General features: G+C 36.9%; 2 protein-coding genes across 3 annotated transcripts in view; both read right to left on the bottom strand.

Moving 5' to 3' along the window:
• Window positions 1-15574, bottom strand: part of LOC142031462 (carnosine N-methyltransferase 2) — a 438402-nt gene that overhangs the window by 193864 nt on the left and 228964 nt on the right. The window lies entirely within an intron of this gene.
• The window catches only part of SPOPL (speckle type BTB/POZ protein like), a 38697-nt gene that overhangs the window by 10135 nt on the left and 12988 nt on the right, over window positions 1-15574 (bottom strand). The window contains exons 2-7 of the mRNA XM_075028944.1: window positions 10721-10855; window positions 10438-10559; window positions 10055-10206; window positions 5377-5504; window positions 671-848; window positions 521-576 (exon numbers count right to left, since the gene is read on the bottom strand). Coding sequence (XP_074885045.1) covers window positions 521-576; window positions 671-848; window positions 5377-5504; window positions 10055-10206; window positions 10438-10559; window positions 10721-10798 — 714 coding nt within the window. The 5' untranslated portion in view covers window positions 10799-10855. The remainder of the gene's footprint in view (window positions 1-520; window positions 577-670; window positions 849-5376; window positions 5505-10054; window positions 10207-10437; window positions 10560-10720; window positions 10856-15574) is intronic.

Below are 15574 nucleotides of genomic sequence, written 5' to 3'. Positions count from 1 at the left end.
TCTCTGTGCTGATTAACTATCCATCCAAAACACTTACACAGGTCAAGTGCCTGCAGAAACTGTGAATGAAAAGGAGTGCTTCACTGCCTCAGGGCTTAATTTGAGTCGTAATTCACCTGTTGTTTCTTTGTGTCCTAGCTACCATACAGTATAGCAAAACCTTAGTCAAGCCAATCAGCTTATGTGAAGGTATAAACTAAAGCAAACAGGGGCAGAGATTACTAGGTTAATTACATCAGTAGCCAGTGTTACAAAAAAAAAAAAAATCTAGGGCAGATACAAGTACTTGAAAGAACAAATCCTCCAGAACCTCTCCACGGTCAGCCCTATCTGTTCCTTCTACACAAACAAACTCCCACAGAACTCGCCAGGAGAGCATTCAGGAGTAGCACCTCCTCCACTCATGCACCATCATGCAGTACTTACCTTCCTCAATTTACAATACTTAAAAGTTTTCTGCAACTTTTCCCTTTTTCACAACGTAAAAATATTTACATGTAAAGTTTTCAGTAAGGCTTACCTTTTTGCTTTCCTCCATTTCATGTTCAAACATTGCATTAAAAACTGGAGATCGTGCTGTAGCAAGAAAAGTAAATGTTAAGTATAATCAAATTTTAAACTTTTAGCAATTTTATTTACAAAATAATAGCAATACAAAAGTAGAAAGTACCTGCAAGGACAGATTTATGAGCTTTGAATTCTTGTCCTCCTACATAAAAACTGCAATCTGTAAATCTTGTTGTTTCCCAGAGATTCCCTAAATCTTCTGCTAGTCGACATTCAGGTACCTTCAAAGTGTTTGTATTAGACTGTCCTGATATATTTACTGAGTCTTGGACCACGCTTACCTAACAGAAAATCACAGCAAGACAACTCCTTCATAACTGAATGCCATTAATTAAATTACAGTACCTATTGCTACAAGTTCAGCAATTGCAAAGCAAAAACAGCGGTGTTTCTTGCATTAGGCCAGAACCATAAACTAATGGTTTACAGTTTACTTTTAAGTAACATAAAACAAATAGGGCTTTACTTAGAGACTCTAACATTGTGTATTTATCCAATCAAAACAAAAAGAAAGAGCACAATACCACATGCCACCTGATAGAAATGCCAAAGTAAATAAGTCAAGGACAGATATGGTTCTTGGGATACCAGTGGGATCAAAAAATAAAAGTTAATGCTGTTTCAGAGATAAATTAACAGTTCAATACTCTTCACACATTTAAGTAAAATATATACAATATAAAGTTTGAAACAGATCATCGGGATCACAAGGTGACAGAAAAGTACAGAAGTTTTGATTAGTATGATATTCCTAATTTTAATTACAGTAAATTCATACTTAACCTGCAATGTCATAATGCAAACTAAGTGCAAGTAACATAGCTTCTTCATTATTTCATTTTACCATGTCCAGCTGAGGCAGGAATCACAAGTGATTGTCTTCCAAACAAGATTAAAAGTTATTATTTCAGAAATGTAAGTCAATGAAATATACGATGTAGTGGGTAACTTCAATAATGAAATGCACGCTTACAGTACAGAACTAGTTAAGAAAGCTGTGAAATATGTGCATCTGATGTGAATATATTGCTATTATTCCCCATGTTTAAGTCTTTCACATACGTAGTAAACAGGACAGTAGCGTTCTTACTTGCTTTTTTCAGATATCTTTACATATTAAGTCCTTTTAATCAGTATGTTGGGAAAACAGAAGAGCTCTGCAGATTTTACTTCTGTTGTCCAAGAGCACACACCTGAGAATAAAACCTTCATAATGAAGAAAAGAGCCATACTACAAGATCTTGATCACTGGATCTCCCAAATACAGAAAATAAGGATTATATATTAAGAGAAAATGCTGATACTCTTAAGATCAGTGCTTTGATTTCCAGAGGCACAGCATCTGGAATAAATCTGGCATAAAGCAAAAATAGCACAGCTTAGCTTCACAGAAAGTCAGAGCACTGCAAACCAAACTCCAGATCAGAAGAGGAGGATGATCCAATTAAAACAGCAGCTTGGGGATTTGAATCATTGCCTAATTCCCTGTTTCATCCCATACCGCCTTGTGATTATAAGAAATTCCTTTATATTCTTCCACCTTTTAAAGGAAAAAAAAATACCCCAAAGCACTGCAAAAATTTCATTTTCAAACTAAGACTATACATTCATAAGATTGAAAAATCTATAGAGCTATTGTGTACTCTATTTCACAGTTTTCATACACACAGAGTGATTTCAGGAGATATACATACACTCAAATGTAGTTATAGCTTAGCAAAGCTAATCTTCTGTTTGCAAAGGAGAGTTCTGCTTCTCCAGAGACTTGACTCAGTTCACGATCCGAGTTGTCCGCACAGCATCCTCGTTAGCTATAGACAGTGCCTAGGAAGGTCACCTACGCCATTCTTTACGTGTACATAAACTGATCTCTGATGTTCCAAGCTTCTATTTTAGAATGGTTTCCAATATATATTGATAGTCATGCAACACAATTTGCTATGAGCCATCCTTTTAAGATATAATCAAAGCCAAATTTTAATTCAAGTCTCCTACAACTGAGTGGCCTGGCATGTATTGTCTATAGATAGTAACAACTTTTAAAGATTCTAAATACAAACACTTAGAGGGGTCTGGTATTTCATATCTCACTTGTCCAGATGGTATGTTTAAAAATCAAGTGCATTCTCTTTTTTTAATGTATTTAAATCAAGCTGAAATCCAATCAAGTTAATCCCACATAACTATTGAAAACTCATCTTAGGCTAAAAGTGAATGTTTTATGACTGTCTCAACACCTGATAAAAATCCTTACTTCAGGCACCTTAGAGTTGTGATTATAAAATCACTCGCAAGAGTGAAGGTATTTCTTCACTAAACGGCAGGATGATGAGAAGATGCTAGAACTAACAGCAAACAACCTATCTTAGAGTGGTAGCAATCTAGTCAGGATTTCCAGGTACTCCACAAGGTCTGATTTACTTTAGTTCTTAGAAAGCTATCAAACATGCAGCTTTTGCACGGCATACACACTTTAGGGGCACAGGCCCTGTTTGCATTGCATGCCTTCATGTGTAAGGGTGTATAAAAATGTACAAACTAGGACTTGAACAAGTTCTGAGTGTGATGACAGTTAACATGGATAATGTGTATCATTTTCTTGGGTCTGAGTCTGTGGAAGTCTAATAGTAAAGATGATGTAAGTGATACTCTAGACTATTCTCCCAACCTAAACTAGGCAAGAGATCTGTGAAAGAGATCTGTAGGAAAAACATCCCTACAGACAATCTACTATTCTATTAGCAAATTAAAATACTTCAAGGCTTCAGTAATTTCAGATTATATGGAAAGTGAGAACTAAATGAAACAGATCAGCTTGCTTAAAAAAATAAAATTATGATGTCGTATTGAATCAATAGGTCACTTGCCAGTGGCAACACTAGACTTTGTGAAGTGTTTAACCTAACAACCCTTCAGTTTCCAATCCAAGGACATATCCAACTGACCTTAAGAACATCTGGCAACATAAAAAGAATACCTTTGCTGCTATGGAAGACTAAATAAATAATCCTTCTGCAACCCAACAGGGAGAAAAGACAACCCAACCAGCACAGTTGGTACTTGGTGACCTTTACTAAATACTAGCTGTATCCATTAAGCTTCATCAAGCCAAGTGCAATACAGTTTTAAGAAGTGGTTAAGTCACTCTTCCAACTAGGATAACAAGTAGGAAGGCAAACACAGAAATTAGAACTTACAGTTAAGTTTTACAAGGACAAAAACTTCAGACTTGTCTATAGAAACAGGTCCTTCTAACAACACCTGTTACTTTTAATGACAGCTGAAGAGCTAGAAGAACACATCAGAATAAACAAATTTTAAAATTATCTGGATTTCCAATTTTGTTTGCTTTAGCCTGGAACAAGCCAGAATTTATTTTAACATTCTCACTGTGCATAACTAAATGTTGTACTTCCTTCAGCATTTATAATCAGGGTAGGTCAAACACTTCACAAAAGCCACTCATTAAAATATTGAGAAGTTTTGTAGGGAAACAGTTGTATTTAAAGATTAGCATCAAAATTTAAACAACAATATTTCTCTCTGGAAAATTCAGTATTAGTTCATTCTTTTTTTTAACCAAACTTTATACATAAAAATTAGATAGTGACCTATTTCAAAATATTATTTGTTTTTGGAAGAGCTGTTCATTTACATCAAAGTATTCATTATGAGGAAAACTTAAAATGAGGAAATACTCAAAAGTATCTTTATAGAACCATAAAAAACTTGTTACATCTGCTTTTATCACCCAAATAATTGTATTCATAACAAATTTATCATGCAGCTAATTTAACTTGTTTAAGTGAAAATAAGATGCACTATATTTGCAATATCTAGTCTCAGGGGCCACATTTCAATTATTCTTCCTACACAGCATAATGACATATAATTAAATTGTAATCTTGCCAAGACAATTTTACACATTTCCTGTAAATACACAGATCAAAGCAAAGTTATTAGCAGTTAGAGCATCTATCATCCTCCTAAGTCACTAATCACTTTATGGCAGCAAAGATAACCAGCCAATGTATATTTAACATACACTGTACTTACACTGCAACTTTCTCTAGTTTCCATTTTTAACATTGTGTAAGCGTTTTACTGAATTTTAATATGACAATTTACATTACCAACATAACTAATATTCTAAAAGTGACCCATAATACACCATAACATTAAATTTACACCACAGCTCTTGATATTAATTCTCAGTATTAGGCAGTGCTTCTACAGGATACTTGCATTTGTTCAGAAAACAAAATGTAACAATTAACTATAAAAGTGTTTCATTTACTGGAAAGACCTGTTCATTGGTTAAAGCCATTGATTATAATATTACAGGAATATAGATTCTGACAATTAGTTTTTTTTAAATAATGTGAGCCAGCATGTAGACATTTCCTGTTGCTTATCCAGTGAAAAACAATCCTATAATTCCAAATACAATTTCTTTAAATAAAAGTGACCTCAGTACTTCTACAGTACTTCTACAGACAGCACGTACCAGCCACCTTTTGCATAAATAATTCTTCAGTCGATTCTAATGTAATCCTGGCAGATTAATGGAAAAGCCCAACAGTTTACAAGTGATCAATTCAGACTCATTCTACACTTCAGTATAAGCATATCAAAAAAGAAAACAAAATACAATGCAGACAAAACAAGTAAATGTGTATTTTACCATTTTTATAGCTAACAGAAGACAACTTTTATAGCATATTACTGTTTAAATCAACATAAACATCTACTCATTACAGCAGAAAACATTTTATGTTAAAAGTTTACCACTTAAAAACTTATACCCACCTCACAAAATAAGGTAAGCTTGTCATCTGGTAGAAGACCATTAGCTTCATCCAGTAAAAAATCTCTTCGGATGAATTTCTTAAAACCCCAGTCCTTGCCTTGCACAAATCGATATGCTCTTTGGCTTTCTGATAAAAAAGTTATGTACAAATAAGTAAGTTAAATAAAAATATTAACAAATAACACCTGAATTCTATACTAAGGCTAAGTGTTAATCAAAAAATGAATCAATTTAACACATTTGGATCATGTGTCATTTTAAAAAAAGTTTTAATCAGTTCTGGGTTTTCTAAATGTTATAACAGTGTTATTTTATAAAACACTTGATAGAACTTAGTAGAGCACAATTTGCAATTCAAACCATATAATCTCCTTAGATGTTATCTTAGGCACCATCCAGCAAGAGAGGAGTTTTTCAGTTAAATGTTTAACAATGCCAATGTGTCAAAACAGAAATTGTTCACAGGGAAGTACCATTACAATGAATTTGTCATCACAAATGCATTCTGACAACACTTCTGCAGTTGTCATAAAAATCTGTTTTGACTTCTTCCTGAAATGGAAAATCTTGTTTCACAGGTTGAAATTATTTTGAAATACAGCAAAAGCATTAAAAAAGCAAAACAGAAATAAAAGCTTTCAGTAACAAACTACTTTTTTGGTCATAAAAAGATATTGTTTATATTTACATTTTTAGCCATAGTTATGAGAATTTTTTTTTTATCCATCAGATTTGCTGTGACCACACAAACCTTTTTTTCCAGTTTGAATGGTCACAGCCCAGCAAAAGGGTTCCCAAGGTCATATTAGTGCAAATACATGTAATTCAGTAAGATTAGCTATTTTACATTGCAGGTTTACTGTAAGGTGGCCACTTGTTCCACAAACTGAACCACAGGAAAGAACACCATATACTTTTACATGGAACTAAAACATGGGAAGGAGGTTATTCGGGAATGGCTTTGAGAATATATGTAGAATAAACCACATTCTGAATATTTAGAAAGATCATTCAAAATAAAGAGAGCAAGAATACTTCTGAAATAAGACTGGGAGGGGAGGAATCTCAAGAATAGTTCTCTAAGAGCTTTCATTTCAAAAAAGCTGGGCAAGAAACATGTCACCATTTCATATGCTGTATGGATAGATACTAGCCTTCTGAATTCAACTTCTAAATTGCTCTCCAGAAGTTTGTTATAAAAGCAAAGTATTTTTCATGACAGAATCCGTTAAAATACCATTTCTACAATGTCCAAAATAAAGACATCAGGAAAGTGAGACTTCCCTACACTGGTTAACTTAGCAGCATCACTGAAACAGACTTGACCACATAACACACTGTTTATGTTTGAAAACATACATGTATAATATTTTGTCCTCACTGCCAATAGCTGGAGAAATGATATTCATAACAGCTTTTCACCAGAATTAGATCAAGCAAAATGTTTTACAGGTTTTGATTGTATTTTTTTAATACAAAGAACAACCCAGGAACTGACACTGCAGCACGTGTGTCTATCCCTTTCACCTTATTACACTCACATAATTCAAACAAAAAATCCTTTACCCATGCAGAGCTGTGCTGGTTTTGGCTGAAGTAGAGTTAATTTTTCTCATAGCAGGTAGCATGGGGCTATGTTTTGGATTTGTGCTGGAAACAGTGCTGATAACTCAGGGATGTTTTCATTACTGCTGAGCAGTGCTTACCCAGAGCCAAGGGCTTTTCTGCTTCTCCCCCCACCCCACCAGCGAGGAGGCTGGGGGGGCACAAGGAGTTGGAGGGGACACAGCCGGGACAGCTGACCCCAACTGACCCAAGGGATGTTCCAGACCATAGGACGTCATGGTCAGTACGTAAATCTGGGGGAAGAAGGAGGAAGGGGGGACATTGGGAGTGATGGCGTTTGTTTTCCCAAGTCACCATCAGGCGTATCGGAGCCCTGCTGTCCTGGAGGTGGCTGAACACCTGCCTGCCCATGGGAACTGCTGAATGAATTCCTCGGTTTGCTTTGCTTGCGTGCACAGCTTTTGCTTTCCCTATTAAACTGTCTTTATCTGAACCCACAAGTTTTCTCACTTTTACCCTTCCGATTCTCTCCCCCATCCCACTGCGAGGGAGGCGAGTGAGTGGCTGGGTGGTACTTGGCTGCCGGCTGAGGTTAAACCATGACATGCACAGAAGCAGAGGGAAATGCACTTACTGAAGTGCAGCGTGGGCTTTGAGGACAACAGAACAAACATAGAACACTGTTCACATTTTTAAATCTGTATGCCAAGGAAGAAAAACTGCCATTTTAAAAAATATTGTTTGGCGTCTGGACTAGTGTTTTCACATTTTTACCAACTTGCCAAAAACTCACAACAAACCTCATGAAATTGAATGAAAAAAATCAAATCAGAAAATGGCATTTTTAAAATTGGGTAAAAAATTTCTTCTGTAGATTCAGCCCAATTCTTTATTCTGCAGACTTAGATTTTACTACTATCAGCAACCAGTGTTAACTTGCTGAAATTAAGTGATCAGTAGTAATTTAAGTACACAAAACCACAAAAATAAAGCGGCAAAAAAGTGTAAATGTATTTTTCTTCTAATAAAGTTACAAATGTTAGTTCGTTACCTATTTTATACACAGCTTCATCACTTGAAACAGCAGTCTATGCATGAATTACCAATTTACAAAGGACATCTGAAGTGAGGCATCATTATACTGTATAAATAAAAACACAACATCTCCAGAAGCAGATGGTAAATGGCTAGAAAGTCCAAGAAATAAGATTTCTGTTGGCAATTTCCCAAAATGAAAAGATGCTTATAATTCCTGTAGTGCCAAATACAGGACAACTACTATTGCAGAAACCGAAGACACATCTACTCATAGGATTTGGGGGTTTTAGCACCTTGTGATTTTTAGCATTTAAAGTAACGCTTAACAAATAATCTTCAGGAGTGCCTCTCTGAAGCGCCTGTAAACTCATGTACACAGCATGGGGAAGAAACAGAAGGAATTCAAGTTCTGTGTGCAGTTGCAGGGCTACCATTTCCCTTGGCCTCACAGAGACATGGTGGGATGTGTGGCTGGAGTACTGCCGTGAACAGGTACAGGCTCTTTCGGGAAGCCAGGCCAGGAAGGTGAGGCGAGGGAGCTGCCCTTTACGTGAGAACAGCAGGAGTGGGCAGAGCTCTGCCTTGAAATGGACAATGAGCCAGCTGAGGATTTATGGGTCCGGATTAGAGGGCAGGCCAACAGGAGCAACGCTGTGCTCAGTGTCTGCTACAAACCTACTGATCAGGAAGAAAATAGATGACTGATGATTGGGATCCTGGTGGACAACAAATGAACAAGAGCCAGCAACGAACCTTTAAGGCAAAAGAGGACCAGCAGCATCTAGTTAAGCACTAGAATGCATTGCCCAGGTAAGTTGTGGAGTCTCCATCCTTGGAGATATTCAAAGCACAAGGTTCCAAGCAAACTGCTCTAGTTGACCTGGCTTTCAGCAGGGGGTTTGGACTAGACAACCTCCAGAAGTCCCTTACAACCTCAACAATTCTGTGATTCTATGATTATTAAAATATTTTTTAATGCACACACCACAGTTCCATTTAAATGCATACACCAATCCACTACTGGACTGGAAGGCTGTCTCAAGCCAAAAGCCATGATCTACCAAATGTATAAAAGTGAAGCTTTGTTCACATAAGCTCCAGAACCAGGAGTCTTGCAGGGATTGAAGCAACCAACTCCATCAGTGGAAGAGGACAAAGTGAAATATATGCATTTACTTTCCTTTCAAAAAGTCCAAACATTTAATTTTTAGATTTGAACTCTGTTTTGTGGATTTACTTCAAAGATTACAAGTAGGCCTAGATACATAAGGAGAAAGTAGCATGAACTTTGGGTATGAGTACTGGAGAGCTATAGATTCTTCCAAGAAATTCAGAACTTGCAACAGAACAGACCCTGCAAGATCTCCCAAGTCCTGGAGTAGGAGGAGGGAAGAAAAGTAGACAGATTCTTCATATACAGGACTAGCAACAGCACAAACTCAGTGCAGACCAGTATTAAATTACACATTTTCATGAGAATTGCAGCTTTCACAAAAAGTGTTTCCAATGAAGGCTGTGCTTTTAAGTTTGAAACTAAGAGCCCATGCAATTTTCATACCAAGAAGGCAATTAAATCAAATCACCAATTATTTCAAAGTCTTCCAACTCCTTGGGTACATGGCTCATGTTTTTAAACTGATTACAGTGTAAAGCAGATGAAATAGACCAAAACATTGTAAAGGAGTGTCTAAAAACACAACCATGCATGTTTATCCTAATTAACTATGGAAATCAAACACTTACTTCCACTGTAGCTAGAAACAAGCAAGTACACCCCTACTAACAGGAAGCAAGAATAATCTGCTAGAAAATCTAAGTGACAAGAATCTGGAGTGACAACAGTTAGTAATACGCTGTAATTTATACTGCTCGGGATAGAATTAACATAACTCAGTGATCAGAAATGTATGAAACGTGAACAAGATTTTTAATTATGTTTCTAAAAGGATATTAAAAAGAGATATTTTAAAGTTTACCTCAATATTAAATTCTGTTCTCAACTGAAAAAAATTACATTGATTTTTGGGGGAATGTTCTTGCAAATCCACACGCAATACATTAAGATTCCCTTACCCATTGCTTTTGTTTCTTCTCTTTTAGCATTCAGCAGGGAAAATTTGAATTTTGCTCTGACTTCACTTTTTGGACAACTGACTAAAAGCAAATATAATGACAGGTAGTCTTTGCTTTCATCGTCTAATCCCTTTGGATTCACTCTCAGGCACCTGAAAGAAATGCAGAAATTGTACATTTTAAACCATACCCAGAATAAATTCAGAAATATTTTTATAAGATACAATGATACCGAAACAAATGTTTCCCTTATGACTGTTGAAACTTTGAAATTAGAATCAATCTGTACCTATAGTCCGAGTTTTAACATTTATTTGCAATTTAGCTTTATAACTTTGTGAGTGGAAAAAAACAATACAGAGTTGCTAGAATAAAGACCTTACCACTTCATTTTATCATTTGGCCCTGATGAAAAGGTAGAACTCTTTAAAACTTCACCCATTTCTTCTCGGCAAAAACTGAAGTTATTAATGGTCCACATGTAGGAAAATTTTACTACTTTAACCTGAACAAAAGATGTAGAAAATGTCAATAAAATTTAACTTAAATATCAAGCATTAACTATGAGCACTAGTTAAACTGTCAGCACAACTCAATAAACTTAGGTATTCTTTTAAATTATAATTATGACTAGAAAATAAAGCCATTGGAATTTATGTAGATTACCTGTGTGTAACACCAGCTTTCAGCCACAGGTCCACTGGACATCTCCCCAGGAGGAGGTGGGGTGGGAACCCTTGACATTGCCACTTATTGCAGGTTTACAGTATCAAGATAGCAATCCAAACTTCAGTAATTCTCCTAAAAAAAGTAATTCATAAATTTTGTTCACCCTTTTTAAGTGTGAAAAAAAAATCCATATTTTGATATCCATATTACTGTGTTTACTAAATGATGTATTTGAAAATTAAACGTGACAAGAGGACAACGGCTTTGCTATTTAGACAAGCTAGGTGTCACACACTAATGACCACTTGCACTCAAAATCTGCAGGATGAACCCTCATGCAATACTTTATAAAAGCAAGCGCCTATGCATCATGCAATACCACTAACGACTTTATTTCGACATCACCTTTGCAAATTACCACCCTGATGACACCAGTCATGTTATAACTTTCTTCATTATCTTCTCCTTTGATTTGGAGAATAACTAGGGCCTTGTGAGTACTCAGTTATTGGTGCCAATGCATTAGTTGTCCACACAGGCATAATTCAGCCGTGAAAGAGCACCTAGCCACCTGGGAGCAGAATAGGTTCAAACAACCAAAACAATTTCTCAAGGAAGGGTAAGAAATTAAACTTGCATTTAAAGTAGTATTTTCTTCACACATCTTTCATGGTTGCCTTGTATCCTTAATACCAACAGATTCAACTGAAGAACTATAATCACCACAACCACATGCTCATTCCCTGTCAAAGGACAAAACTGAAAAAACAGTTTAGGTCAACTCACCAACTCTGAAGAACTTTCTAATAGCAAACAAAGCAATTTTGTTATGTATTATCACCTAACAGAGCTCTACAATTTCTCCTGCCTATCAGAAATAGAGTCTCATGCCCAGATTCATCACATCTAGCTACAGACACATAATTAGTCACCCTACTTGCAGTAGCCTTTGTACATAGCTAATGAAAGAAGGCGGGCCTGTCAGAGCGCAGCTCTGGGTTACTGGGCTGACTCTCCTTTAGGTAGGATTTGCTGTCATCCATCAGACAGGTTCCTGCCAGAAGCACAGCTTCTCACTTAAGCAGCTCCATTAAGTTGCTAAAAAGAGGTGAAATGAATCCTGATCAAACCAGATGAAAGTCACAATTGTTTCTGCCACAAAACATTTTCTCTTAGTACAGAAAATTTCTTTAAACATATCCTGCTATCACTAAAACAAGATCAAAAGACTACAATCTTCCTGGAACATTTGAGTGCTGGACCATATACGTGGTTTTTACTTGTGATAGAAGAGCATTAATTGTCTTACTCAAAAGATGTGATTGCACATCACTAATCATGTTGGAACTCTTCCTTAGGGACAGGCAACACACTTAGAAATAAGGTTTTATGTTGGTAAGAAGACACTGCAAGACCACGTGCAATTCAGTCACGATGCAAACAAGTTTACTGCTCCTACAGGAAGAAGACGTCTCTGCAAAGCACTATGATCCCCAGTGGATGCTTTCCCTCCTGCCTTTCTGGTACTGCTTCTCACTCACTTGTGATATGAATTAGCCCTTCCACATTAAAGTCTGCTGACATGGGAATCACTCTGAATCACGAATGTATAAAACCTTGAAAACAAAACTAATTATCAGTTTTTATCAGATGAGGAAGCAGATGCTATAAAACCAGATCCCTTAACAGAGCTCTACTAAGAAATCTACTATGACAAGGTAAAAAAAAAGATCATTGAATATGTCTCCTGCATGATATGGATCAAGACATAAGTGTAATCACAAATACAATTCAGCTGTCTCTCAAAAGTGACTTTTCTTTCCAAATAAAACTTGTATTTATTTATGGCAATCTTCAGTACTTCATTAGTACTTTCCATAAATGAAAACTAGTAACAAACAGCCACTCTAAATTTAAAATAATAGAACTTGTTTGCCCCATATTTTTTTTAAGCAGGAATCATATGTATTGTGGAAGCTGTGTTTACACAGATTTTTGTTTACAGGTTTACAATTTGTTTTGATTCTCTGTACAGAACCACTCAAGAGTAAAATTCCTAGGAAGGATACATGTGAACATCCTTCTTCCATAAAGCAAGTATTAGTACTTATAGTACCATTATTTCTGGGAGCACACCCTATTCAATAGTAAGAACTGAAGGTGTTACCCAAGTACATAATGGATTTTATACAGAACCATATCCTGAAAGTGTTAGAACAGCTTACCTCAGCCTTATTGAACCTGTTTGTTCTTCTTCAACTCTCCAAAGCTAAAACCAAGAAGAAATAGAGCCCATTCCCTATTCTATCTTTTGCATGAGATGCACAGGACTGTCTCAGCTCTAATTTGTTCCTCAATTATTTCAGTCCAATAGACCAGTCAGCTCCTAGTAACCATGAAGGAACAGCAGATATGAGCCAAGTTTACTTTGAAGTGATCTCTAAACTGAAAAAGTCTGAAAGTAACTGCTGTATAGTATCCTTTTTAGAAAGCGTCCAGTGACCTTATGCCAGCTACCAGTAGTAATCTTGCCCCCTCCTGCCTCACAGCTAAATCAGCTGGATTCACTGAGAATTTAACTCTAAGCAAAGGTGGTTATTTTCAATTATTATCAGTTGGTCTCCTGCCTTGTCTCTGTACCTGTTCTACCCAGGGCATTTGTACTTCAGAGGCTCCTTCCGCGGCTTCTATTATTTATTGCAGGTTCTGACAGAAGCCATGATTTTACATAAGTACAGTTTTCAGATCCTTCTGAATAGCTTCAGCTTTTTGCGAAGTTTCTCATTACAGCATTAGAACCAGACAACTGATGTTCCCGAGCTCCTGATATGTCTTTGAGGAACAGATTCGTATCTCACTTTTTTGGGGATGGATTTACTAAGCCAATCAAATTTTTAGATTGAGAAAACCAGGAAGAAGCAAGAACTTTGAGCAGCTTGATATCATACTGGGAGCCTGCATAGAGCAGCAGTCTTTTATTTTTCAATATGCCTGGATGCATCATTTTTTAAAAAGAAACGAACCAACAGCAAAAGGAACAATGGAGAATGAATACACAGAGCATCAGATGCTCTGTTAAGACATACTGAAAGACTGCCAGAGAACAGCAGGGAAACAGTTCAGCAGTACTGCTCATCTGCCCATCACTTCACTTAATCCATTAATCAGGATTTGGGTGGGGACATGGGGATATTTACCAAAACTACAAGGCAAAAGAGAACACAAGCTTCAAAGATGCTATCCTGAAGTGTAGAGGTGTTTAGGGGAAGGAAGGATTTTTTTCAGTCCCCAGGCTGACACCCAGACTGAGGGGGCCACCACACACCTTACCCACTTAGTGCAGCCACCTATGGCTACCAGGGCAAAGCAGACCTATGGGCAGACTGAAGGTGAGAAGATGCACCTACGCACTCACCCTTTGTTCGACATGCTGTACTCTGCTCGGGGAGAAGACCAAATACTACTTTGAAGAAAGCATTTATGAATTGTTGATTAGCCACTGTCATCAGCTCTGACAAAAAGGTTTTTCAAGTACCAAACCCTCATCACAGCCTATTAGATCAAATGGTTGCGAACAGACCGTGCCGCAGTTCACAAAACCAGTTGGAGAATGGCTGAGTAGAATTAAATCAATGAAGAGCAAGGAAGACAGGCCTGTTATCTGCAGGACGAAACAACTTAAGAGGGCCAGTTTTCATGCTAGAACCTGCATTTATTCCTCTGCAGGCTATCATCAACAAAGCACCAGAGGTGACAGGACATTATCAGGTAATACCTCCCCCGAGTTTTCAGGCAATGCCATGCCTGTCTGGACATGGCTTAACAAACCAGTCGGTGGGGCCATTTTGCCAGGCAGAAGTCTCTGACCATCAGAGAAACCATGCGCTGGGAACAGTAAAACAGGTTTTAATGGATGAGGGCAGAAGAAGTTTCTGGCTTTCAAAATGGAAATCAGAGAAGCATTTTTAAAGTGTCAAGTACCTTTGTTGTTTGGTTGGGTTTTTTAAATGGAATGATATGCCCATACTGAATGTGGTGCAGCAGTCAGTGATGATTTCACTCTGAGTTTGCTTTCATTGTCTTACTACAAAAGAGGAAAGAAAAACTCAGAGGTATTTTACTTAACCTGTACTCCCAGACCCCAAACATGATAGGCTTATCACTTCTGCATCTCTTAAGGAAGGTATTGTTTCACCTGCTAATCACTGCTAAATAGGCCAGTCTCTGTTAATCAGGATTTTCACAGAGCTGAGTACTACTTGCACAACAGTAGTGGGCAGGTAGGCAGACATAAAAAAGGGATTTCTCAAAGCACATTTTATTTAGGAAACGACTGAAGTACTCTCCTAGTCAAAAAAATACTTGTGTTAAACTTCAAGTCATCTGAACTTGATTATCACCAATTAATTACCTGCACATAGAATGTAAAGTAAGCATGGGCTACCCTCCATAAAACTTATTTACGCTAAATTTCATCAAAAGCTGTATCAGCTTTCCATTTTCTTAATTTTTAAGGAGGAATCTTAAGATTCAAAGCTACTGCATACACCAATATAACACGAATTTCATCAGACAAATATATTATCTTGTTGACAAATATTCAATTTCTAGGAAGGGAAACATTATTCTAAATAAAGTTACTTTTCAACCTCTTAGAGCTAGACAAGAACACATTCCCAGCCTCTTACACTTGTGTTGGAATCATCTCAACTTTTTCACCGAAAAAAATTACTAGCTCATTAAGAAACATATGCATATAAACACACAAAGCAGAATTTTCTACTCCCCCAACAATAAACCCACGAAACACTTCATAAACCTATGCAAAGAATTGCCCTAAGTGTTAACATG

This window comes from Buteo buteo, chromosome 5 (genome assembly GCF_964188355.1).
Source record: "Buteo buteo chromosome 5, bButBut1.hap1.1, whole genome shotgun sequence".
In the NCBI taxonomy this organism is placed as follows: domain Eukaryota; kingdom Metazoa; phylum Chordata; class Aves; order Accipitriformes; family Accipitridae; genus Buteo; species Buteo buteo.
Note: the sequence above shows the minus strand (reverse complement) of the source record. Positions and strands in the feature narration are given on the sequence as shown.